The 26,960-nt window shown below is 39.1% G+C and overlaps 1 protein-coding gene across 2 annotated transcripts in view; it reads left to right on the top strand.

Moving 5' to 3' along the window:
- The window catches only part of PPP2R3A (protein phosphatase 2 regulatory subunit B''alpha), a 161,898-nt gene that overhangs the window by 30,393 nt on the left and 104,545 nt on the right, over nucleotides 1-26,960 (top strand). The window contains exons 1-4 of one of the 2 annotated variants that reach the window (XM_044920419.1): nucleotides 2,157-2,288; nucleotides 5,882-6,148; nucleotides 13,526-13,629; nucleotides 21,413-21,515. In XM_044920419.1, the coding sequence (XP_044776354.1) occupies nucleotides 2,157-2,288; nucleotides 5,882-6,148; nucleotides 13,526-13,629; nucleotides 21,413-21,515 (606 nt within the window). Of the gene's footprint in view, nucleotides 1-2,156; nucleotides 2,289-5,881; nucleotides 6,149-13,525; nucleotides 13,630-21,412; nucleotides 21,516-26,960 lie in introns of those variants that run through there. The other variant, XM_021678884.2, reaches the window with a different exon arrangement.

Raw genomic sequence — 26,960 nt, 5'->3', positions numbered from 1 at the left:
ATGAAGTGTTGTCAGAATGTCTTGAAAGGAAATCAATAAAAAAAAGATAAATCAGGGCGCCTGGGTGGCTTAGTCAGTTAAGCATCTGCCTTCTGCTCAGGTCATGGTCCCAGGGTCCTGGGATCGAGTCCTGCATCGGGCTCCTTGCTTAGCAGGGAGCCTGCTTCTCCCTCTGCCTGCCGCTCCCTGCTGCTTGTGCTCTCTCTCTCTGACAAATAAATAAAATCTTAAAAAAAAAAAAAAAAAGATAAGTTGTAGGAAACAATGAAAATCCAAAGAATGTAATTCCCACTAAATTCGACAAAAGTTCAGTAGAAGAGAGTTGTGAGTTATTTTTGGTTTGGGGGTTTATTTGGTAATGATGTTTGGTTTATATTTTCTAGAAATAGAAAATAAATATTGAATAATGTGATCGAAAATAAAGATTGAAGAGGATGTTTGAAGTTTTATTTGTAAATGACTATATGAGGCAGATGTTTAGTATATAATAAAATAATAGAGTATTTTTTAAATCTGAGATGATTTCTTTAAAGCTCCTTGAAGAAGAGGGCACCTGGGTGGCTCAGTTGGTTAGATGACTGCCTTCGGCTCAGGTCATGGTCCCAGGGTCCTGGGATCGAGTCCCACATCGGGCTCCCGGCTCAGCGGGGAGCCTGCTTCTCCCTCTGACCCTCTCCCCTCTCATGCTGTTTCTCTCTCGCTCGCTCTCTAATAAATAAATAAATAAATATTTAAAAAAAAAAAAGCTCCTTGAAGAAGAAAGGCTCACAAATTCAAGACATTATGTCATTGCTATTTGCTCATCTTTTGTACCTTTACTGTCGCCAAATTTCACTCACATGTATATAAAAGCTGCTTTCTTATGGCATTCAGTTGTTCCACTTTCTTTTTTTTTAAAGATTTTATTAATTTGTTTATTTTGAGAGAGAGAGAGAGTATGCGAGTGGGGGGAGGGGCAGAAAGAGAGGGGGAGAGAGAATCTTGAGCAGACTTGTACTGAGAAAAGAGCCCTCGACCCCATGACCCCGAGATCATGATCTGAGCTGAAATCAAGAGTCCGACACCCAACTAACTGAACCATCCAGGTGCCCCCAGTTGTTCTACTTTCTTTTTTTTTTTTTTAAAGATTTTATTTATTTATTTGAGACAGAGAGAATGAGAGAGACAGAGAGCACATGAGAGGGGGGAGGGTCAGAGGGAGAAGCAGGCTCCCTGCCGAGCAGGGAGCCCGGTGCGGGACTCGATCCCGGGACTCCAGGATCATGACCTGAGCCGAAGGCAGTCACTTAACCAACTGAGCCACCCAGGCGCCCCAGTTGTTGTTCTTTCTTAACCCACACTTTGACAATAAATTTTCAAATGTGTCTAAATCCAGAATCACTTCAACGAAGTATGTTGGATAACTAAGATAGTCTTCTGCAGACAAGCCAAAAAAAAAAAAGGATTTGATTTTAAAATATAAGATCAACAGACCTCTTTCTATATTACATTTGAGAATGAAAGTTTTTCTCCGTATTTTAGCTGCATATATCTAGAGGGTTTTATATATTTGCTTCCCTTCAAATAAGAAATAAAAAAAAAAAAAAACTGTTCTTAAAATGATAGATTCAAATTTGAAGTGTAGCTTGTTCTTTTTTCATAAAATACTAAATAGCAAAACCAAAAATGCTCTGTTCTTTTTCTAATTGTTTGAGGAGAAACTGATTTATGTGGATTGACACCTCACATACTCTGAGTTTAAGAAGTTAGCATTATCTGAGAAGTTGCTATTTTTAGGTCCAGCTGTAATGTTTCTAACTTTGGTGCTAGAGTAGTGGGTGCTTCCTTTCCCAGAAGGCTCTGTATTCTCAACATGTACAGGTCAATTTGACATAAAGCTCTCTACAGGGAGCAACAGGCCCATTGCAGGCGTGTTTCTAACTTGAAAATTATGAGCAGATATTGGGAGCCACTGGCTATATTTGGGAACCAGTTGCATGTCAGTACAAGCATGGATTGTGGTCCCTGGAGACTGGGAAAGCACAATGCCTGAACTTAATTTCTTTTGGAGATAAGAAGAAAATACCTCTCTACCTGACAAGATTGACAACTTTTTAAATCTGACCATCTTCAGAAGTGTACTGGACAGTGGCTAAGTAAACATCCACTTTTCAAAGATGATGATCAAGGAAACATCTCTACGAAGGGACCCGGATTTAAGGGGAGAGTTAGCTTTCCTGGCAAGGGGCTGTGATTTTGTTCTCCCGTCACGGTTTAAGAAGCGGCTGAGGTCATTTCAGCAGACACAGGTTTGGAACTTGGGTGTTTCTTTTAAAATATTTTTATTACTAATAAAACCACCCAGTGAACTAACTTACAAATAATTTTACAGCTCACTTGATATTAGATCAAGGAATTAATCTGTGTCCTCTATTCAGCTATTTGCAGAAAGCTATTTGTAGAGAGATTCCAACAGGTTTAAAAATAGACCTTCTGGACCTGAAGTACAGTACTCACATTTTTCTCTTGTAGAGAGGGAATCCAGTTTTAGAGACAATAAAAACACCTCAACAAATACCGTACAGTTCACAAATTTTAAATAGAAGTATCTTTGAGAAACTAGAATTTCTGTGCTAAAAGCTGTCTTTGCACTTTGAATCAATAGACTATATTTGTATTAACATACATACATCTGTAATGAATTGTTTTTAAAGTATCAGTCCTGGTAATCTTTTTTTGCGGGAAGAACTAATTTTATATATAGGCAGTTGTGTGGGTGTGGTATAATGTATGTAGGTAACAAAGGATGACAATTTCTGGGTTGTGAAAGAATGTCCTCCCTCAGCAAGCTGTGATATTGAGTCATTTCTGCCTGTGATGACAACTTTGCAGAATCCATGCTTACTTGCTTATAATGTAAGGCCAGTGTTTTACCAAACAATTTGCCTCACCTTGAATACAATACAAATCAAGGGTCATACAAGTGATGGCCACCCAGAATCCAGCAAGAAACCATAGTTTCTTAGTTATTCTGACCCAGAGTAATTTCAGATTGAGTGAACCATATGAAATTGCTTATTTTTAAAAACAGGTCAAAAATGGTCAAATATTGGAAATGCTACAGTGACATAATAGTATAAGGATACTAAATGATACTATGTTTGTTTATAGACTAAAACTGAAATGGAGAATTGAGACACTTTCCCCAGCTAGTTCTATTTTAACGCTGTTTCTAAATTTGAACGAAACAGTTTTATTCAAAATGAGCAGATGCTGAACTTGCTGGTAAATCTGCCAAATTTTATATAACTGTTATTCTATAGTATTTGTAAAGGGCCAGTTTTATTAAACTAAATTATGTGTCTTCTATTGAATTCAGTGGAAAGTAAATTGATAACACATAACAGTGCAAAATAAATGCATTCTTTTTTTCCCCTTTTAAATATATCAATTTTGTTAAATATGGGATTAACCAATGAATTGATAAATACTTCCCTATCAGTGAATTGCTTAATGTTAAGAAGTACACTAAGGAAAGCAAAGTAGATTATATAGTTGAATACCCATTTAAATAAAAACTTTGACAGATAGCCAGGGTTTGTTCTCAATTGTTACTTATTTCTGTCGAAGCAAAAGTGTAGAATTAACATAGAAGGTCTTGCTCTAAACCTTTTCTACTAGTGTGTGTTCACTAGACTATTGGGTTTCATCCCCACTGGCACCAGTGGTCTTAATCCTATGGTTATAACTGCCTGGATGTCACACCATGGAAAACATTTTGGGGAAACAAAAAAAGAATTTTTATGATTGTATACTTATAGTCTCACAGACCTGTTTCAGCATAGAATATTAGAAAGGGGATGACACTAATATAAATGACCTATTTATATATAAACATAAAGCCCCTGAAGAATTATATGCCTTCTTGTAGAAGTTTAGGAACAATTTCTACTGTTATTGACTCATGGGACTCTGTAATAATATTTACAGCTTAACATTAAAACAGAAAGAAATCTTTATGTACAGATTATCAATTTGTTAAATCAAAAGTGATTTGTAAACTTTAAATTGTTTTACAAATATAAATGATTATTTTATTTCTTGTTGAATCTGAAGGATCATGCCAAATTACATTTAACCTTTTTGAGAACCTCATCCTTTGGCCTTGTGGCTCATTTTCTTAAATAAGGACGTATCTGTGCCTAGCACTGTTCTGAACATTTTACCTACGTTAGTTACATCCTGTAATTTCCTTTAATCTTTACAACAACCTTCCAAGAAGTAGGAGTTATAATCTGTTTTATTACTGAATTCCTGAGGTCACAGAACTAGTAAGCCATCACTGTTTTCTTTTACGTTTTTCATACTTCATTAGCCTCACTTCTCTCTGTGCCATGTTTTGCTTGACTATTACTTTATAGGGGTGACATCCTGATAGTGCAGCAAATTCTTGGTATGACCAACTGGACTTAATATCCCCAGTAGTATTAATATATGAGCAGACTCTACTGTTTGTATTGTGTCAGATATTAACCTGAGAAATAGGCCATGTGTGACAAAAGAAGATTAAATCCTATTCATCACATATTTATGTGAATGAAGCTTATCTTTCTGTAATACTCATGCTTTTCAAGGGTAGCCAAGATTTTTATCCTGAGTTTAAAGATATGTTATGAGCCCATATGTCAAAATGATAGTCAAATCTACTATTTCAGATCTACTATAAGATATCAGAAATATGATACTCAGATCTATTACTTAGAGATAAATCACTATTCAAACTTTAGGAATGGTATTAGGATAATTTAAGGAAAATGAAAATTTGAGTAATATTTTGTGTTCATAGTGATCAACAGTCCTGTCCCTCTTTCATACTTTATGTAGTATCTAACACAGTGCCATGCTCATGAGCCTTGATAGATAATTTGATCAAAATTAAGAGAAGAAATTAAAACTCTGAAAATCTTCATGGAACTCTTTTTGCTTTTTCTGCTAGGAATCTCAGAACTAAATTTAGTCTTCATTGGTAAAGTAGACTTCTACATGAATGTTAGTGTACCTCCCATCCCCTTTCCCTGAATCATGGATAATCTTAATCTCCTCATTGCCCGCCCCCCCTGCCCCCATATACCGTCCTTTCTTCTATCTCTTTATGGCATACCACATCAAATCCTTTTTGGAAAAAGGAATGATATAAACTATAAATGAGTTAAGCTCTGAAAGGAGTTTGGCTGTGATGAAATTAATAACCACGATCCTTGCCTATTATTGGAGTGTACCAAAAATGAGAGAAATGTGTATTATAGAAAAAAATGGCATCCCCCCAGGGGCAAGTAAATCAACCTGGTAGAAGACTTACCAAAAGTAAAATGCTTTAATTTTCTTAACAAAGACTTTCTCTGCATCAGGTACTGACAGTGATTTTACCTAGACAAAGTCAAACTAGAGAGAAGAAGGTGAAAGAACACCCCCCAATATATTTTAGATTTATGCATTTTAAAAGAACTTATTCTATGTGCCTGTTGAAGTAGAGGTAGAAATGTGCAGAAAGATGAAGAACAGTCTTCGAAAAGAATTTACTAATCCAATTCCAACAGACTAAGAATACACGTGAAGATCTTAATATGTCAGCTAACATTGCTCTTAAATGTCTGGCTCATAATTGATAGAAGGATGTACTATAGGATTTTTAAAGCATAAATCTGCGTAAACTCAGGTATTGACAGATAACGTATTTATTTTTTATGGATAGGCATTCCCTAGAAGCAAACTGATCACCCTGTAGAGTAGAATGAGCTCTTGATCTCTACTTTCTCTATTTATTACTTATTACTGGTGAGGACTTTCAAGAAATATATACTGTTTAGAATGTTTGTGTCTCATAATCACATTTTCCTTCCAGATTCAAAATAAACCAGAAAAGAAACCTGGGACACCTCTTCCACCTACAGCCACTTTTCCAACTAGTCCCCGACCTCTCTCTCCAGTTCCTCATGTGAATAATGTTGTGAATGCACCATTGTCTGTAAACATTCCACAGTTCTATTTTCCTGAAGGACTCCCCGATGCCTGCAGTAACTATGAACAGACTCTAAGCAAAATTGAAACTGCTTTCATGGATATTGAAGATCAGAAAGCAGACATCTATGAAATGGGAAAAATTGCAAAGGTAATATAACTACTAAATGATGTATAATCTCTCTTTCTCTAACAATCCCAGTCTCTCTCTCTTCACTGCCTCTTTGCTCTCTGTTTTTTAAGCATGGCTAGGTTTTTTCCCTTGTTGAAAAAACTTATTTGATCCTGATACATCATCTATGGTCCCATTTCATGGAACTCGTAAGTTTGAATAAAACCTTAGTGTTCTTCCAGTCCATCCTCCCATTTAATATAGGAATTACATCCATGACATCATCAACACATAAATTCATTCTCTGCTTAAATGCTTTCAGTGACCAGAAGCTCACTGTCTTGCCAAGCAACCTGTTCCATTATGAAATAGCCTCACTGGGGACGCCTGGATGGCTCAGTCAGTTGGGCATCTGCCTTCGGCTCAGGTCATGATCCCGGGGTCCTGGGATCGAGTCCTGCATCGGGCTCCTTGCTCAGCAGGGAGCCTGCTTCTCCCTCTCCCTCTGCTGCTCCCTCTGCTTGTACGCTCTCTCTCTGACAAATAAATAAATAAAATCTTAAAAAAAAAATGAAATAGCCTCAGTTGTTAGAAAAATTTCCCTTGTATTGAATATGAATGTCTTTTTTTGTTCTCACCCATTGATCATAACTCTGCCCTGAAGCCAGACAAGGAACCATTGGGCCAGCTCAACACTAATTCTACTCAGAAATAAATGGATTTGCCGCTAGGAACCAAGTCTTTGATACTTTCCAATATACTCAACTGCTTCTAATTTAGGATCTTAGCCTTTCCTGCCAGGACTACTGAACATCTTCAGTAACTGGATGCTACATCTCCAGTCTCCTCCTAGAACAATTAATACTAAGCATGAGCATCAGATTATATTTGATCATGCCATTCCCCAGCTCAGCAATATTCCCCAGCTCACCACCTATAGCAGCACTTTGTTTTGTTTGGGTTTTATTTTTATCATGCATGTAAATTGAAGAGTCAGATCATATCTCAAGATTTAGCAGTGGTTCAGGCTGTGCTTCAAGAGGCAGAGGGGTTTAGTAGACTAAGGGTTGCATGTGGGCAAGTAGGAGACCAAGTGGAAGCTCCTGAGACCCCGTTCATACTTTCATAGTTCCCCTGCTTTCAGGAATAATATTTTATTTTTTTAAAAGATTTTATTTGTCAGAGAGAGAGAGCACAAGCAGAGGGCACAGCAGGTAGAGCAGGCAGAGGGAGAAGCAGGCTCCCCGAGGAGCAAGGAGCCTGATGTGGGGCTCGATCCCAGGACCCTGGGATCATGACCTGAGCCGAAGGCAGATGCTTAACCGACTGAGCCACCCAGATGTCCCTCAGGAATAATATTTTAAAGTTTGGACACTACTGATCTTGAGGATAAAACCCAAACTACTGTTCCCTGCCTAAGCCTGACCTATTTGCCCTCCAACAGGGTTGCCTCTGCATTTGGGCTCTCCCAGTTCTTCCCTCCAAAATGGGCTTCCACTCCTGCCAACCCCCACTACACCCATCCGTTAAGACCTACCTTCCATTGTGTCTTTGGAGAAGTCCCTGAATCCCCACTCCAGTCATCCCCTGCCCTCTTCTCTATCTGCATTCAGAACATTTGTTGCTTCTGGGGGTTTTTGGTTTTTTTGTTTTACATTCTTCTCTTTAATCAAATTATTGAGCACATTGTGTTAAGCAAAATACTGCACTTAGAAAAAGTAAAGCAGATAGATTCTTTACTTCTTATTCACTATGAAAATGAATAATTATTCACTATTTTCTTTTTTTTTCATTTTTTTAATTTAAATTCCATTAATGAACATACATTATTGGTTTCTGAGGTAGAGGTCAGTGATTCATCAGTCTTATATAGTACCCAGTGCTCATTACATCACGTGCCCTCCTTAATGTCCATCCCCCCCGACCTCTCTCCCCTCCAGCAACCCTCAGTTTGTTTCCTATGATTAAGAGTCTCTTATGGTTTGTCTCCCTCTCTGATTTCGTCTTTTGGTTTTTTTCCTCTCTTCCCCTATGATCCTGTTTTGTTTCTTAAATTACACATATAAGTGAGATCATGTGATAATTGTCTTTCTCTGATTGACTTATTTCACATAGCATAATACCCTCTAGTTCCATCCACGTCATTGCAAATGGCAAGATTTCATTTTTTTTTTGATGGCTGAGTAGTATTCCATTGTATATATATGCCACATCTTCTTTATCCATTCATCTGTTGATGGACATCTGGGCTCTTCCCATAGTTTGGCTATTGTGGACATTGCTGCTATAAACATTGGGGTGTCAGTGCCCCTTCAGATCACTACATTTGTATCTTTGGGGTAAATACCCTGTAGTGCAGTTGTTGGGTCCTAGGGTAGCTCTATTTTCAACTTTTTGAGGAACCTCCCCATGTTTTCCAGAGTGGCTGTACCAGTTTGCATTTCCACCGACAGTGTAGGAGGGTTCCCCTTTCTCCGCATCCTCGCCAACATCTGTCATTTCCTGATTTGTTAATTTTAGCCATTCTGACTGGTGTGAGGTGGTATCTCCTTGTGTTTTGATTTGCATTTCCCTGATGCTGAGTGATGCTGAGCATTTCTTCATGTGTCTATTGGCCATTTGGATGTCTTCTTTGGAGCAATGTCTGTTCATGTCTTCTGCCCATTTCTTGATTGGATTCTTTGTTCTTTGGGTGTTGAGTTTGGTAAATTCTTTATAGATTTTGAATACTAGCCCTTTATCTGATATGTCATTTGCAAATATCTTCTCCCATTCTGTTGGTTTCTTCTGGTTTTGTCAACTGTTTCCTTCACTGTGCGAAAGCTTTTTATCTTGATGAAGTCCCAATATTTCGTTTGTAAATTAGATTTTAGGAGAAATGAAAAGGAGTTCTTTTTTTATTCCCACCTTCTTCACCCCTCCCGCCCATCTTAGAACTTGCTTGTTGATCCCTTAGATATTTCTAATGAAAAGTAAACTCATTGCAGAAATAAGAGCTCACTTATTTACTCTCTATTTTAGACATAAGGAAACTGAAGTTCTGTGAGTACGTCACCTGAAGTCAGAGAACTAGTACATATCAGGAGACTGGTCCTCTAACTCCTGGCATTGTGCTGTTTATACCATATGTTATCTCCCCTGAACATATGCTAACATACCATTAGCTAACTTCCAATCAGTATCCACCCAAATAAATTACAGGTTCTTTCAGGGCATTGGCATTTTCTTACCCAAAGCTTTGAGAGATGGCAACTGTATGAGCCAAGGTGGTAAATTATCTGAATGGGGTGGAACTATGAATCTAAATCCAAGAGACAGAATTAGTAAGGCTGAATGAAAACTGCATTTAGAGATAACATGTCAACTGCATAAATGCCAAACAGGGTTATTTCTAACATGCCAACAGTCCGTGTGAGAGAAACAGGCAGTTTCATGGACTGCTTCAGGCAGGCAGACAAGGAGAAACTGTCCAGATTAAGAGACATAATAGTTCCTGGTGCTGTGCTGTGCACACCACATCTGGAGAGCCAATCCAAGCTATTTGTACCTGTCAGAGACCTACAGCTTGTTCCGTCTGGAATACAAGTCCTATAGGTCAGCCTTCCTCCTCTGAATATTCCCAGCTTCTAACTAAGGATCCTGTTTTCTTCTGCCTTTCCACAGCCTTATCTCCACCCTCCTGCTGTGGCCCTTCTGCCCTTGTCTCATGGTGGCCATGCCCTGCTCCATGGTTCAGTGGTCCTCTAGCATTCGACAGATTTATGTCGTCATTTCTGGCATTTGGCTAATCCCCATTTAACCCAGCTTTTACTTGGCTATGGCTATCTATTAACACTCACTAAGCACAACCCTATTTTCAGATATTTTTTACTCTGCACGTCGGTCTTCTCTGCCACAGAGTGAACTCTGTGCCTGTAGCATCTGCACTGCATGTGTTTGTTTTCTCATGACAAGTTGGTTGTAGGTAAAGGAGAAGAAAGACAGCCTTTAAGGGACAATGAAGGGAGAGGTAGTTGGAGCAATAAATGAACACTTCTCTGAATTCTTGTAGTCTATAAAGCTGTTGAGAAGGCCAGCTTGAGTTTGCAGTCTACTCTTAGTGACACTTAAGTGTAGCTGTAGAGACTGGGGTCTGTTTTTTGAAGTGCAAAGAAAACGCTGTGTTTGTGAAATCTGCATCTGTTGCTGAAGTTTAGCTCATTCTTCTTTGACCTCAAACAGCCCTGGAGAGATTAATACCCATTTCTGATTAAATTCTCAGTGTGTAGTGTGTACTTTTTCCCACAGCTTTAAGTGGTGACAGAGAAGAAATTAATAAAGAGAATGAATCTAAGAGAGAGAAAAGCAGTGGAGGAACATACACTGAGGAACGGTAAGAAAAGCATTTGTCTTCAGAGCCAGAAGACTCACCACAGAGTTTTAGCCTCTGTCAGAAAATTGAGGAAGAAGAGTGAAAGTCTCTTCTGAACTGTACAGAGACCATCCGCTTCTCTCTTCTGGCTGAGGTAGTACTGCCTTGACCTGTCATGCCTGTGTCCTGTAAGGCAGCTTCTCTGTACCTTTATTTCTTCATCTGTAGAATGGGCTGAAAATACCTGCCCTCTTCTGCATGGGGATCATGTAATGATCGAATGAAATAACAGGCATAAGACATTTTAAAATGTTAAAGAACATTGCAGATACTGGATAATCATCTCCTCCTCCTGTGTGACTCATTAGATAACCTTGCTTTCAATTCTTTATGTTGTTGGGCCCTCCTTAGGTCAAATTATAGGTGTTAGATTGTCCTTGCTCCAGCAACTTTGATTACCAGAGACTGACTTTTGCCTCCCGCTCTGAGTTTCCTAAACCCATTTTCTGTATCTCCCTCATATCCCCACTTGTCATCCATTCTTTTCCTTTGTAAAAAGTCTTGACACTGGCTTGTTCTCTCCTCTGTTATTGAAGTCTCTATTCTGTTGCCCTCAGCTTAATATCATTTACTTTTTTAGGTTCTTATTGATCTCCTGACACCCTTTATCTTAATTCTTTGGTTTCAAGCAGATACAGCCAGCCATACATTTTTTTAAATAGCCAAAATGTAATATCTGCATTGCATTTTTTTCCTTTGGCATTTTCTCCAAGGGCTAATACCCTCATGCTGCCTAACATGTGGCTATTTAGGGTACCCCACTCTGAGAAAAATGGGCCAGCCCTTTCCTATCTATTTTATTTTTTTAAAGAGTTATTTATTTTTTGAGAGAGTAGGTGGGGAGGGGCAGAGGGAGAGAGACAGTCTTAAGCAGACTCCACGTTGAGCTCAGAGCCTGATGCAGGGCTTGATCTCATTGCCCTGAGATCATGACCTGAGCCGAAAGCAAGAGTTGGATGCTTAACTGACTGCGCCACTGAGGCGCCCCCCAATCTATTTTAAAACCTATCCATTCTATACCTTATCTGTTAGGATTTTGCCTTTGAGTCATAATAAATGTATGTGTCAGTCTCTCACCAACTTACTACTCCTTAGGAGCCGATATGTATGCATTTTAACAGGAGTCTTCTAGAGAAAAGACTATAATCCAAAGGAATGAAAGTTGTTTAATAGTGGAAGTAGCCCCACGGGATGTGGTAAGCATGCAGTCCCTGGTAGTGTTTCAGCTAAGGCTGGTGACCACTTCCCCAAGTTGAGCTAGATTCCTGAGTCCTTCCAATTCTGAAAAATCCATGAGTGACTATAATGGTGGGAGTTTCAAGCACTTTGGCAAGCCATTTCCAATCTCTCCCTGTACTTACTTTCTCTGTTTGGGTCTCTGTACTCCCACCTCTACAATTCAGACTATTCTTTCAAGCTTTCCTAGCAGTTCCCAGTTGCCTGTCACATCTAAGAGCATTTTCTTGGCAAACTACCATTCTGCATGAAAGGGAGGATTGGGATTGCAAAGTGGATTTGATAGTTTACCACCCAAAGTATATTAATTGTGAGCTTTGTACTTTGGCAATCATAATTTACACAATAAACAAAGTCTATTTGGTTGCTAAGCAACACCTTTCCCTCATTCTTGACCTCAGTGGAGGTATTTGACCTCTGGACTTAAGAAACCTTAAGTTCCACCCTGTTTGCAGAACATGCTTTAGGGCCCCGGCAGGAACAACTATTATTTCTGCCCTGTACTTACCTCCCTTGGCTCAAATCTCACCTTCCATATCCTCATCTCTGACATGAATCCAGAACACCTTTGGGTGTTCTCTCAGCATAACTCAGACTCATAACCTCAGACCAGGTACTCCTCATGCTTCTGTGGAGATTCCCCATGCACTGAGGCCTCACACCAGGAGCAGCTTCACCAGAACCTAATATAGATTCACTTCTAGTCAGCCTCCAAAGGAAAAGCTTCCCTTTGTAGCATGATGAAGGCTCAACAGATCCTGTGTCTAATATAAATAATAAGACTACCTACTTTATAACAAGATATGACTCCTTCAAAGGGTTTCAAATTTGGGAATATGTTTTACATGCATGTACAAAATTGGGAACATTTGGAGACTATTTCTCTACTATTATTTAGGTAACTATTATTACTCAAAGGAATTTTCCCTCTAGGAAAAAAGCAGGTAAATTTGTTAAGAACTCTTTCTTGTGAGAGCATAATTAATTGAAAGAGCTTTTTATTGAGAAAAAAAAACACCTTTTAGAGTATTGTAGTTGTATATTGTAGTTTTATATTCATTCCCAGTTCCTCCTAAGGCTTTTATAATATGTAGCCATTTGTGGTAGTTTCTAATGTATAAATAAATGATACCATTTTGATTTTTATCTTTAATCTTATACCTATTGTAACCATTTAAGTAGATAGCTATTTTCTTGAAGAATCTAGGCTTTTCTGGTTCTTCCTGACCCTGAGGCTTAATAACATAGTAGGCAAAGAAGAGTAAAGGAGATGGGTGGGAGAGTGTATTAACACCAAGTGACCAAGTAATAAATGTGGCTGTATTTTTATGCAGTAGGAAGGAAGGGCATATACGACCAAGACATTCAGTCATTCTCTTTAGAAGGCAGAAAATATATGACGTGAGAGTGGTAGGAAGGGAGACTGGTTGCTTTAACTATCAGGAAAGGGAAAGACACGTCACTGTAAATGAACTTGGAGAAATGAACTTGGAGAAAAGAGAAAGACACATCACTGTAAATGAACTTGGAGAAAAATCCAAAACAATTGGATTTCCCTTTCCTTCATTAAACATGTAATCCTCTTGTTGCCCCTGTGTCTCTCTCTGAATCTCCCATAGCTTATATATTTGCCTCTGCCTCAGATTTGCTCCTTCAAGGACCCTCTGTCCACTGTGGCACGAAGGGTAAAAGCCACAAAGGCCCATTGTTTGGCTCTGTCATCTTTTTACCACCCCTTGGCTTACACTGTATTTGTGTTTTATTTGCAGCTCTGTGGCTGTCCTCTCTATTGGAAAGCCCCCATGTTCAGGGCTGCCGGGGGAGAGAGGACAGGATTGGTGTCAGCACAGTCATTCATTGCCATGTGGAGAAAGTAAGTATACGAGCAGTCACTCTGGGGCTGGGCAAAGAATTGTCTGGTTCTCACAACATGCTTTATAAAGGTCATCTATTTTACTCATTTGTTAATTTTACTTTACCCTTTATTTCAACAAGTAAAATTCAGTGATTCACAACTATTCATAACCACACACAAATTTTTTCCATAGTCTTTACCTTACAAGTCTTTTATCAGTAAAAGAGATCTTCAAAGATACCTTTCTCGTAACTGTTTGATAGTTTCTTAGTTTTGCTTGTTAAATGTGGGTCTTAGGATTTGACTCTGGTAACAGTGACATAAAAGTAAAGACTCTCCTTTAAGGGGAGCAGACCACATGTGTCATCTGAGGAATACAGCTTCCATCCTCATGATCCACATTAAAATTATATCTAGTTGATTTTTAAAAAATAACTGAATTCTAGTAGATTTTAATCATCATTCTTTGAAAGCTCCAGTTAAGAAACAAATATGTACATCCTGACATACCCCCCTTTTTTAAAATTCCAGTATAATTAACCTACAATGTTATATTAGTTTCATTTCTATACATTATTCAGTGCTCATCCTAAGTGTACTTTTTTTTTTTTTTAAGACTTTTATTTATTCTGAGAGTGAGAGAGCATGAGTGGGGGGATGGAGGGATGGGGGGCACAGGGCAGAGGGAGAGGGAAAAACAGACTTCCAGATGAGCAGGGAACTGACTCAGGGCTCCATCCCAGGATCCTGGGATCATGACCTGAGCCAAAGGCAGATGCTGAACTGCTTAAATGACTGAGCCACCCAGGCGCCCCCATAAGTGTACTCTTAATCTTCTTTACCTATTTCACCTCTGATGAGTTTTTTTGAATTTCTTCTTTCTTTTCTTTCTTCTCCCTTTCTTCTTTATGAGTTATTTCTTGATATATTTATACATTTTAAGAGAATGTCACAGCTTGCTTCTCCTACCTCTTTCAACTGACCAGCCTTTTTTTTTACATATGTTCTGCTCACCTTTTTTGGGTTAAATTTTAACCCTTCCTGGTAAACTGTTGGGAAATGCTGTTCACCTTTTATCATTTAAAATCAACATATAATAGCAGAACTAAGCATACAGATTCCTTCTAATCCCTTCATGCCACCTAAAAGCCCTTAGTAGTATAATGCTTGAGAACATAGTTGGTTCTTATTTTTAAAAATCTAGCAGCAAGTTGAGTTCACCAAATTCTTCCTGCATTCTATTAGAACTACAGTGATTAGAGTATATAGAACTTTTATCAGTTAATGAACTTATTTTAAAGAAACACACCAAAGCTAAAAGTTAAAATGCTTCACGTTTTCCAGGTAAATTTTAGTGATTTTGTTACAAGGAATAGTTCTAAGTTGTCTGAATACCAAGAACTGAAAGGACCCTACGAGAATCATTCTTCTTACACCATCTAGATGACACTTCAAAGTCAGTGCTGTAATTGCACTACTGGGTATTTACCCCAAAGATACAAATGTAGGGATCCGAAGGGGTACGTGCACCCCGATGTTTATAGCAGCAATGTCCACAATAGCCAAACTGTGGAAAGAGCAAAGATGTCCATCAACAGATGAATGGATAAAGAAGATGTGGTATATATATATACACACATATACAATGGAATATTATGCAGCCATCAAAAGGAATGAGATCTTGCCATTTGCAACGACATGGATGGAACTGGAGGGTGTTATGCTGAGCTAAATAAGTCAATCAGAGAAAGACATGTATCATATGACCTCACTGATAATGAGGAATTCTTAATCTCAGGAAACAAACTGAGGGTTGCTGGAGTGGGGGGTGGGGTGGGAGGGATGGGGTGGCTGGGTGATAGACATTGGTGAGGGTATGTGCTATGGTGAGCGTTGTGAATTATGCAAGACTGTTGAATCACAGATCTGTACCTCTGAAACAAATAATGCAATATATGTTAAGAAAAAAAAAGAAGAAGAAGATAGTAGGAGGGGAAGAATGAAGGGGGGAAATCGGAGAGGGAGACAAATCATGAGAGACGATGGACTCTGAAAAACAAACAGGGTTCTAGAAGGGAGGGGGGTGGGAGGATGGGTTAGCCTGGTGATGGGTATTAAAGAGGGCACGTTCTGCATGGAGCACTGGGTGTTATACACAAACAATGAATCATGGAACACTACATCAAAAACTAATGTTGTAATGTATAGTGATTAACATAACAATAAAAAAGTAAAAACAAACAAAAAAAACAAAGTGCTGTGATCACCATCCCACCTCTCCTATAGCAAGTAGAAAACTGGTTAAAATCTAAGAAATGCCTTTAAAAAAAAAATGTGTGTGTGAATAAGCAGTCATAAAAGTAATGGAATTCTTTAGAGGCTAGAAATAGTATAAACACTAATTAACAGGGATGAACCAGCAAAAGAATTGGCATTTGCCCTTAGGGTATTTATCACTGGTATTTCTGGCAGCCTAGAACCTACAGGAAGAAAATAGAGCCTAGGGCCTGAACAGTAGAGAAGTCAGCTTGGATTCCCTCTCCTTTTCCCACCCATAAAGTCAAGACTTCAGCTGGATGGTCCAATTATCTCTTACTAATTATTATTTTAAATCAGTATGTAACAGTAGTGGAATTCAAGAACTTGAAATGTGTACGTGTTCTAACTTTCATTCAGCTAGCTTCTTTCACCCCGGTAAGTGTCAGGCCTTAGCTGGAGTATGGACCAGAGGAGGAAACAGAAGAGATACTGCACAGCTCTTGTCAGAGATGTCTTTAGCCATTGAGATCAGCATTGTTGGTCATTTAACCATCTGTGAAAGCAGCAAGAAGTGAGTTAGAATTCTTAACAATTGTTTAAGAGAAAACTTTGAACAAGCTGGGAGATTGAAAAAAAGAAAGTTGTCTATTCTAGAAGAGATTAGAGCCAGAGAGAAGAGCTGTAACTACCTATATTTTAAGTTATTTTGAATATTCTAGGCCCCTACGTTTGTGAGCCTGAGGCTGACTACAGCAAAGGACAACTGCAAACCAGCTTGATTTACCTGCAGTTAGCGGCATAATAATAGAGTCAGCCAGGGTGCTTTTTTCCTTAAGACTGTAAGTCACTGACATAGGGCGGACATTTATGTCGGTGGGCGGAGCAGCACGGCCGCCACACAGCCGTGTTCTCTTATTGAGATGGACCCTGTTGATTTTATCTCTAGGGAAAAGATATTTCTACAAAAGGCAAAACGGGAAAAAAGACATGAAGCACAAGTCTTCATTTTAGGTAACTACAGGAAACTGCTTATGAAGTCATACACCATGGGCACCTGTCCCTATCTTTCCTCATTTGAAAAAATTTCTGAGTAGTTAAGTGTACGTCTCTATAGTGAAGCTTTAGCTTACGGCCCCATACTAAAATGGTTGGAGCGCCCTCTAGTGGGAGCTCCTTTCTGTGCTCTTAAACTGCCTTTTAGTTTAGTTTTTATTTAAATTCCAGTTTGTTAACATACACTGTAGTATTAGTTTCAGGTGTACAATATAGTGATTCAACACTTCCATATGTTGCCCGGTGCTCATCACAACAAGTGCACTCCTTAATCCCCACCACCTATTTCACTCATCCTCCACCCGCCTCCCCCCTGGTAACCATCAGTTTGTTCTCTATAGTTAAGAATCTGTTTCTTGGTTTTTAAAATGTCTTTTAATAAGCTTTATGGGGCGCCTGGGTGGCTCAGTTGGATAAGCGTCCGCCTTCGGCTCAGGTCACGATCCCAGGGTCCTGGGATGGAGTCCTGCATTGGGCTCCCTGCTCGGCAAGGAGTCTGCTTCTCCCTCTCCCTCTGCCTGGTGCTCCCCCTGCTTGTGCTCACTCTCTCTCTCTCTGTGTCAAATTAATAAATAAGATCTTTTAAAAATACTAAATAAAAAATAAAATAAAAGCAAGGGTGCTTTAAGGGATACCCTAGTATGGCTATTTGGGGAGACTAAGCAGCTAAGCATGATGGTTTGAGTTATCATACTGACCTGGAAGAAGATATGTGTTTATTTTTGCAATTTTTTAACAGATTTTACCTTTGCATAAAATGACTTGGGCGCAAGTATGGTCCATTAAATTTTCAAATACAAAAAAAAACTGGCAGATAAACACAGAATTAAAACATATTGGTATATACATACACAAGCTGACTTGCTCCAATAATAGGCTCTATATAATCTTGAAAAGTAAAGTCAAATGAAGTCACCGAATAACAAGAAATAATTTCCTTGCTATCCCAGTGCTCATGGGGTGGAGGCTTCCTAGCCTTCCTCCTAATGGTTTGAGGATGAACAACTTAACAGGCTCTTGTTCCCCTGCCTGTGCTCTCCCTCCTTCCCCTGCACATTGCCTGTTTCCTATCTGTACTCTGACATCTGTTTTCTTGCAGTCTGGACATTTTTAGGGGAAAGATGTTGGTCCACAACTTTTTGAGTTGCTAGATTACCAGCTTTGTGGCAGAGCTCCTCTCAAACAGTAATATTTTTCCAGCTTCTTTATGCTTTATTTTCTCTTACATTTTAATGTTAGCATTTCATTTGTCTATTAACAAAACAATATTTTGTTTTAAGGGCTCTGGAAGATACCAGTTTAGAATAGTTATGTTTACCTTTTTCAGCTTTCACAACTCTTATTTATCTCCTTTTCTCTTCCATATAGAGTTCACCAGCCACTATCATTGGCTGAAAATCGTAATTCACCTTTTCTTTCTTTTTCATGCTTCTGATAGGAAAGAGTTATTCTTTCTTTTTTTTTATGTTGTGTTAATCACCATACATTACATCATTAGTTTTTGATGTAGTGTTCCATGATTCATTGTTTGCGTATAACGCCCAGTGCTCCATTCAATACGTGCCCTCTTTAATACCCATCACCAGGCTAACCCATCCTCCCACCCCCTTCCCCTCTAGAACCCTCAGTTTGTTTCTCAGAGTCCATAGTCTCATGGTTCGTCTCCCTCTCTGACTTGTCCCCCTTCATTTTCCCCTTCCTACTATCTTCTTTTTTTTTTTTTTTTAACATATAATGTATTATTTGTTTCAGAGGTACAGGTCTGTGATTCAACCGTCTTACACAATTCGCAGCGCTCACCATAGCACATACCCTCCCCAATGTCTATCACCCAGCCACCCCATCCCTCCCACCCCCCACCACTCCAGCAACCCTCAGTTTGTTTCCTGAGATTAAGAATTCTTCATATCAGTGAGGTCATATGATACATGTCAGGAAAGAGCTATTCTTGATTTGCCTTTTTCTTCTCAGAGTATCTCTCATCTGTGCCATCCTTTCTTTATAAAAGTGCTCCTTTCCTTTCCAGAGATCTCACCACCTTTTTATTCTGATCATCCCAATCATCTTCTAGCACTTATTACATATTAATCTTTTTCTGAAATGTATATGTATTTAATTCTAGGGGCCTTGAGTATGCTGAAGAATGATAAGGAGAATTAATGTACAAATTATACTATAGCTGTAATAATCACAAATGAAGTCAGTTTAAGTATATATCTGTTAAATCACAAACATTTTTTGAGAATCTTCTGTGTGAAAGTCACTGTGCTGGGTGCTAAGGAAGAAAAGACCTATTTATAACTGTGTCTGCCCTTTAAGTGCCAGAAAAATAAAACTAACAGTACAATGGTATATTAAACAGTACAAAGATCAGTAAAGAATTTAGTTCTGAGAGAAGGCTTTTTGAAAAGGTGGGTTTATTAGCTGGACCTTAAAGAATAGCCAGCATTCAGATAGCAAAGTTGGGAGGGGTGGTATTCTAGGAGAGTAGACTCACATGAGAAATGTCGGAGAGGCAAGAATGCACATGACATACTTAGAGAATAGTGGATCAGGCCAGCTGCCTGGAGTGGAAGTTTCCTTTAGCAAAGTAGTAAGATAGGTAGGTAGGCAGGCTCCCACCTAATTACAGAGGGCCTCAAATGTTCAACTTAGGCATTTAGACTTACTCATGTAAGTGGTAGAGAGAGCTACTGAACATTTTTGAAAAGGGGAGTTATATAATCAAAGGATGTTTGAGAATGAATTGTCTATGTTTTAAGGTTGGATGTATACTGAACTCTGTTTTGACCCTTTTCCCTTCCGTCAGTCTCAGCATGAAGTAGTAAGACCCCAGACTTAAAGGTACACTAGAAATAGAGGGAATGGTTCAATAAAACATTTTGAGGAAATATTCCTGAGGACTCCTGTGTTCCAATCTTATATTCCAAGCACTTAGAGATCCAAGCTAGAAACCTAGAAGTCATCATGGACTTTTCCCTTCCTTTCACTCCTCCACACCCATCAACTACCATGTCCTTTTCATTTCAACCAGATTTATACCTTTCTCTTCATCTCCCACTGTCACTGTCTATGCTCAGGTTGGTTGGATTTTTGCTTGATATTTCTGAAAAGCACATCTGATCTTGTCACTGTCCAACTTAAAATTTTTCTGTGGAGTAGGCTAACGTCCAGGCTCCCTGACCTAACATAAAAGGACCTCCAAGATCCAATCCTACATGCTCACGTCCGCTTCTCTTACCATCCCCGTGTTTGTTAGTGCCAAAGCATTCCATGCACTCTCACACCAGGCATTTGTACATGCAACCCTCTTGACCTATAGCACCCTTCTTTCCTACTTCCCCTTTTTAGGGAGTCTCACTGCCCTCCTGTGGCCTTCGGTGACACCCGTGCTGCTTATTTCAGTCGTGGCTGTCCCACAGTAGTATCATTGGTGTAGCACTCTCACTGGACTGTAAGCTGCAGACAAAGTACATGGCACACAGCTAGCATTCTGCACATGATTAAAGAAGAAAATTAAGAAAATGTGGAGACTAATTGGATGTGGAGAAAATAAGGAAGAGAAAGAAGTTTAAAATGACTTCAAAATTTCAAGCCCAGATAACTCAGGATGGTACCACCTTTAACAAAAATCGATGTCCATGAAAAGGACTGACTGTGAAAGGAAGATTTTAAATTTGGTTTTTGATATTTTGACTTTGTTATCAGAGTACAGTCACTAAGTGGAAATGTCCAGTAGTTAGCTGGACATGAGGAATTCTTAGAGCTTAAAGACTTAAAAGGGCATTCATTCTTTTTTTTCAGCCTGGTCCTTCAAAATCTAATTTCAAAAGCCCCCTATCTGGTTGGCCCTGAATATGTCTGCCAACCTGGGCAAACAGCTGTTTTTATTTTATGTGGTGCATAGTAGTCCAACTGATGGATTCTCTCCTGGCTAGCTGGTAGGTAGCTCTCAAGTTCTGGGTCTGGATGTCCTGTGCTAAACCTGAATGGGCATTCTCCGTCAAGTGTATTTTTACCTTCATTGTTCTGTTGACTCTGTGGTATCAGCCCCAGAAGCATTTTACAAAAATAATAAGGTATTTTGTTGAGCTTTTATGGAGGTGTTCCTTTGACAAAATCAAGAGCATGGAAAAATGCCCTTTTTAAAATATCATTGAAAAGAGAGAACTTGATTCTGGATCTAAATGGCCTTCAGTTGGGCACCTGGGTGGCTCAGTTGGTTAAGCGACTGCCTTCCGCTCAGGTCATGATCCTGGAGTCCCGGGATCGAGTCCTGCATCGGGCTCCCTGCTCAGCGGGGAGTCTGCTTCTCCCTCTAACCCTACCCCCTCTTGCGCTCTCTCTCTCACTCTCTCTCTCTCTCAAATAAATAAATAAAATCTTTAAAAAAAAAAAAATGGCCTTCAGTTCAGGCTGAAATTACCAACTGTTGATATTGTAGACATTGTTCACAGTAGCCGTCTTCCTAAGCAGTTGTCTCTTATAGGTTGCTGAATGACCATCATGATGATGCCTCCAAGTTTATCTGTCTTCTAGCAAAGCCCAGCTGCAACTCTCTAGAACAGGAGGATTTTATCCCTTTACTTCAGGTAATTTTCATTTCCTTCTAAAAATGGGTTTTATTTTTTAGAGTTTCAGAGGTTTTTAAAATTTTTTCCACTGTAAGATATGTCAATTGAGATATACAAATCTAGAAGTCAGATTTCTAGAAGAGTGATTTTCTTTTTTTTTTTTTTTTTTTTTTTTAAAGATTGTTCATTTGAGACAGAGAGAATGAGAGACAGAGAGCACGAGAGGGAGGAAGGTCAGAGGGAGAAGCAGACTCCCTGCCAAGCAGGGAGCCCGATGTGGGACTCGATCCCGGGACTCCAGGATCATGACCTGAGCCGAAGGCAGTCGCTTAACCAACTGAGCCACCCAGGCGCCCTAGAAGAGTGATTTTCAAGCTCGTTTTAGGAACAAAATCCTTTTGTTAAATGAAAATTAGCACAGAATGCATAGTTTAAAACAGATGAGACAGGGCTACTCCCACTGAAGCAGAGGAGGGGGCACCACTCAGCCTCCCCCTTGCCCAATCATGGCAAACACTGAAACACCTTCTGAAACCAGATGTTTGGTCTACTTGGCCTAGATGACCTATCTCCAACAAAAGGAGCCCACTTGAGGAGTATTTATATCTAGGCCTTCCAGTAAGAATCACTTACATGCCAATAGTGGGTCTGTTTTTACTATAGCATTCTTCATAGCCTGATATATTACTTGTTAATATTCTTAATTTCATGTCTGAATATTTGTTTTTCCTGAGCAGATCACAAATTCCTTGAAGCTAAGGTTTGCCTTTCCTGTCTGTTGAATGCTCATCATTGTTTTAGTTGTTCTAGTAAGTCCTTGTTGACTTGTTAGTGAGGATGCCTAAAGAGAGAAAAATAACATTGACATAGTTTTTTGGTTTTGGTTTTTTTAGTTGTATTCATGGCTACCATCTTTTATTTATTTATTTATTTTTTTTGGTAATTTTCTTGTTGAAATATAACATATACACACAAAAAAACACAAGTCGTAAATGTACCCACCAATCAGTGAATTTTCACAATGTGAGCACATCTGTGTAACTAGCACCCAGATCAAGAAACAAACCTCACCAGTACCCCCAAAGCTCTTCATGCTCCGTCCCAGTCACTGCCACCCTATGGTTACCACTATTCTATGTCTAATACAATACATAATAATATCCAACATTACATATTCCTACTTATGTTTTGTCAAATCACAAATATTCAGTATTTGAACTATATTGTTACTAAAACATTAGGTTTTTGTTGTTGTAAGCTATGTGATTTTATTTATTTTTTATTTATTTTTATTTATTTTTTTCATTTTAATTCCAGTATAGTTAACATACAGTGTTATATTAGTTTCAGGTATATAATATAGTGATTCAACAGTTGTGTACTCAGTGCTCATCACAGTAAGTGTAGACTTAAGTCTCTTTATCTGTTTCACCCATCCCCCACCTATCTCCCCTCTGGCAACCACCAGTTTGTTCTCTGTAGTTAAGTCTCTTTTGTCTCTTTTTTCTTCTCTTTTATATATATATGTTTAATTTTATTTTAATTTATTATGTTATGGTAGTCTCTTTTTTTCTTTGTTCATTTGTTTCTTAAACTCCACATATGAGGGGCGCCTGGGTGGCACAGTTAGTTAAGTGTCCAACTCTTGGTTTCAGCTTGGGTTGTGATCTTGGGTTGTAGGATCGAGCCCCGACTTGGGCTCTGCATTCAGCACAGAGTCTGTTTGGGAATCTCTCTCCCTTTCCCTCTGCATCCCCCACCCCATGCTGTCTAGTATGCACGTGCACTCTCTCTCTCTCAAAATAATCTTTTTTTAAAAATTCCACATGAGTGAAATCATACAGTATTTGTCTTTCTGTGACTGACTTATTTCACTTAGCAGTATACCTTCTAGGTCCATCCATGTAGTTCCAAATGGCAAGATTTCATTCTTTTTATGGCTGAATAATATTCCATTGTGTGTGTGTGTGTGTGTGTGTATATATATATATATATACCATATATATATATATATATATACACACCACCTCTTCTTTATCCATTCATCTATTGATGGACACTTGGGCTGCTTCCATAATTTGGCTATTGTAAATAATGCTGCAATAAACATAAGGATGCATATATCTTTTTGAATTAGTGTTTTCATATTCTTTGGGTAAATACCCAGTAGTGGAATTACTGGATCATATGATAGTTCTATTTTTAACTTTTTGAGGAACCTCCATATTGTTTTCCACAGTGGCTGCACCAGTTGGCATTCTCACCAACAGTGCACGAGGATTCCCTTTTTCTCTACATCCCCACCAACACTTGTTATTGCTTATCTTTTTTATTTTAGCCATTCTGACAGGTGTGAGACGATATCTCACTTAGGTTTTACTTTGCATTTCCCTGATGATTGATGATGTTGAGTGTCTTTTCTTGTGTCTGTTGGCCATGTGCATGTCTCTTTGGAGAAATGTCTGTTTGAAAACATTAGGTTTTAATAGCAGTTCTCTATCCACCCCTTACCTTTACCCCCTCAATCTATTCTGGGCCTGCTCTCACTCCAACAAACTGCATCTCTTGGGTCCCCTTCCCTGGCTAGCTTCTGGTTGGGTCTGGCCAGTGGATTGTACTGCCAGGAGTGGGCATTTCTTCCCCAGTGTGCTTCAGCACAGCAGCTGTATCTGTGTACTACAGCTTCTGCTGGATGGCCTCTTCTCCATAGCTCGAGTGCCTACCTCACTCCTATAACTCTATTCCTTGCCTTGTCCCTCTGGCTCTAGAGATTGTAAGGGTGTCCTTCTGTTATGTGTTCCTGGTGCCTCACCATTCCCTGTGTTTTCCCTTTACCTGCCTATGACTTTACATGTAGTCCCTTCATGAAAGGTTCATATGGGTAAATTCTTTTTCCTCTGGGCACCCTATTCCTGACTGAGTTTTATTAGAAGCTTTAATAAAACCACTGACAGGAATATAAATTAAATCCATATCAAAAGAATTACAAACAATAACAAAACTATGAGGGGCGCCTGGGTGGCTCAGTTGGTTAAGCGACTGCCTTCGGGTCAGGTCATGATCCCGGAGTCCCGGGATCGAGTCCCGCGTCGGGCTCCCTGCTCAACGGGGAGTCTGCTTCTCCCTCTGACCCTCCTCCCTCTCATGCTCTCTGTCTCTCATTCTCTCTCTCACAAATAAATAAAAATCTTAAAAAAAAAAACTATGAGTTAGTAGACATTTATATTTCATTTATATAGGAGAAATTCTATTTTTCTTTAACAAGTAGATTTGTGGAGTCTTCAAGTAAAAGTTGACAGAATGAATAGATACATTCTCCTCCCATTCTGTCCCAAACTCCTCTAAAGTGAAAGTGTAGGAATTTAAAGGGAATAAACACATGAAAATAAATGGAATGGTAGAAAAGAATGGAAAAAAATTAATGTCAAGTGATTTCCAATTTCTTAGAAAGTAGAAGCAGGCTAAGGAAACCACAGCCCAGAATGAGGAGCTATTTATGGGCTACAGTAGAGAAATGAGCTACTCTTCTCTATTCTCTCAGCAGGATACCAGAGCAGCTGTAAAGTCAGGGTTGGCGGTTCTAATGGGAAGTATTAGAAATGAGGATTCATGGAAGGTTGTTATATAGAACAATGGAACAGTTGACTCCCTACTTGGTTCCCAAAAGTAAAGTGCATCCTAGCATTTACTCTCAAGCATAAACAAAATAACAAACAATAAAGCATGCTAAGACGAATTCCAATAGAGAAACATCCTAGATATAGCTGGCCAGTAGTCCTCAGAACTATCAAGGTCATCAGAAACAAGGAAAGTTTGCAAAATTGTTACAGCCAAAAGGAGCCTAAGGAGATGTGACAGCTAAATGGAATATGAGATCCTGGAACAGAAAAAAGATATTAGGCAGAAACTAAGTAAATAAAGTATGGTCTCTCATAATAGTAATAATAATGTATCAATATGGATTTATTAACTATAACAAATGCTAATGTAATGCAGAGTATATGGGAACTTTATATTGTCTTACCAATTTTTCTTTAAAACTGTTCTAAAAAATTAAGTCGTTGTAAACAATAATTACTACATTCAGATAGAGTATATAAAATAAGACTAGAATATTATGAAAACAGAAAGCTAATACCAGAAAGAGCTGTTACAATTTTAAAATGTGGGGGAGTCCTGGGTGGCTCAGGCGGTTAAGCATCCTACTCTTGATCTCAGGGTTGTGAGTTTAAGCCCCACATTGGGCTCCACACCCAGCATGGAGCCTACTTAAAAAAAATTTTTTTTAATGTAAGTACCAAAATTTAAAATTTCATCATAAGGCCTGGAAACTAATGTTTAGGATATCTCACAGGAAGGGAAAGAAAGCCAGAGAGAGGGAGAAGGAGGGAAGGGGGAGGCATAGAGGACTAATTCAAGAATTTCAACAACTAACTGGATTTTGGAGAAGAAAGAAGGGAAAGAAGAGAGAGAAGGAAATCATCACAGAAATAATGCAGAATGGAGAGAATTCAAGGGACTGGGATGATAAGATGGGTACAAAGAGCTAGAACCTGGTAGGATTCCTTAGGATCCCTGTTTCCCTCCTTTGGAACATGCTTGTGTAACCAGCATATAATAAAAAATATAATTTGAGGGGCGCCTGGGTGGCTTAGTCGGTTAAGCATCTGCCTTCAGCTCAGGTCATGATCTCGGGGTCCTGGGATCAAGACTCGCATCGGGCTCCCTGCTCAGCAGGGAGTCTGCTTCTCCCTCTCCCCTGCCCCTGCTCATGTTCTCTCTCTCTCTCAAATAAATAAGTAAATAAAAACTTTAAAAAATCGAATTTGACACTCCCACAGCAGCCTCTCATGCTCCCTCCATTCCTGCCCACAGAATTAAAGAAATAATACAAAATACAAGTCTTTTGATTGAAAAAACCAAGTACAATGAGTAAAACAAAGAAACATACATAAACATATCATCTCAAAATTTTAGAAAAGTGCTGATGAAAACAAGACACTAAAAGCATCCAGAGAGAAAAACCAGGTCCCTTTTTTGCTTTTTAAAAAAACCAGGTCCCTTTAATAAGAACAAAAATTGGGGTGGTATTAGACTCTCATTAGTAATTCTAGGGAAATGGATTTGAAATCAGATTTCTTATATCCTGCCAAGCTATCAGTCAGATATGAGATTAGAATAAAGACATTTAAATTTTTTTTTTTTAATTTTTTATTTATTTATCTGAGAGAGAGAATGGGAGACAGAGAGCATGAGAGGGGGAAGATCAGAGGGAGAAGCAGACTCCCCGCCGAGCAGGGAGTCCGATGCGGGACTCGATCCCGGGACTCCAGGATCATGACCTGAGCCGAAGGCAGTCGCTTAACCAACTGAGCCACCCAGGCGCCCTAGAATAAAGACATTTAAAAACTCAGAAAGTGGGCGCCTGGGTGGCTCAGTTGGTTAAGCGACTGCCTTCGGCTC

Source organism: Neomonachus schauinslandi, chromosome 1 (assembly GCF_002201575.2).
Source record: "Neomonachus schauinslandi chromosome 1, ASM220157v2, whole genome shotgun sequence".
Classification (NCBI taxonomy): Eukaryota; Metazoa; Chordata; class Mammalia; order Carnivora; family Phocidae; genus Neomonachus; species Neomonachus schauinslandi.
Note: the sequence above shows the minus strand (reverse complement) of the source record. Positions and strands in the feature narration are given on the sequence as shown.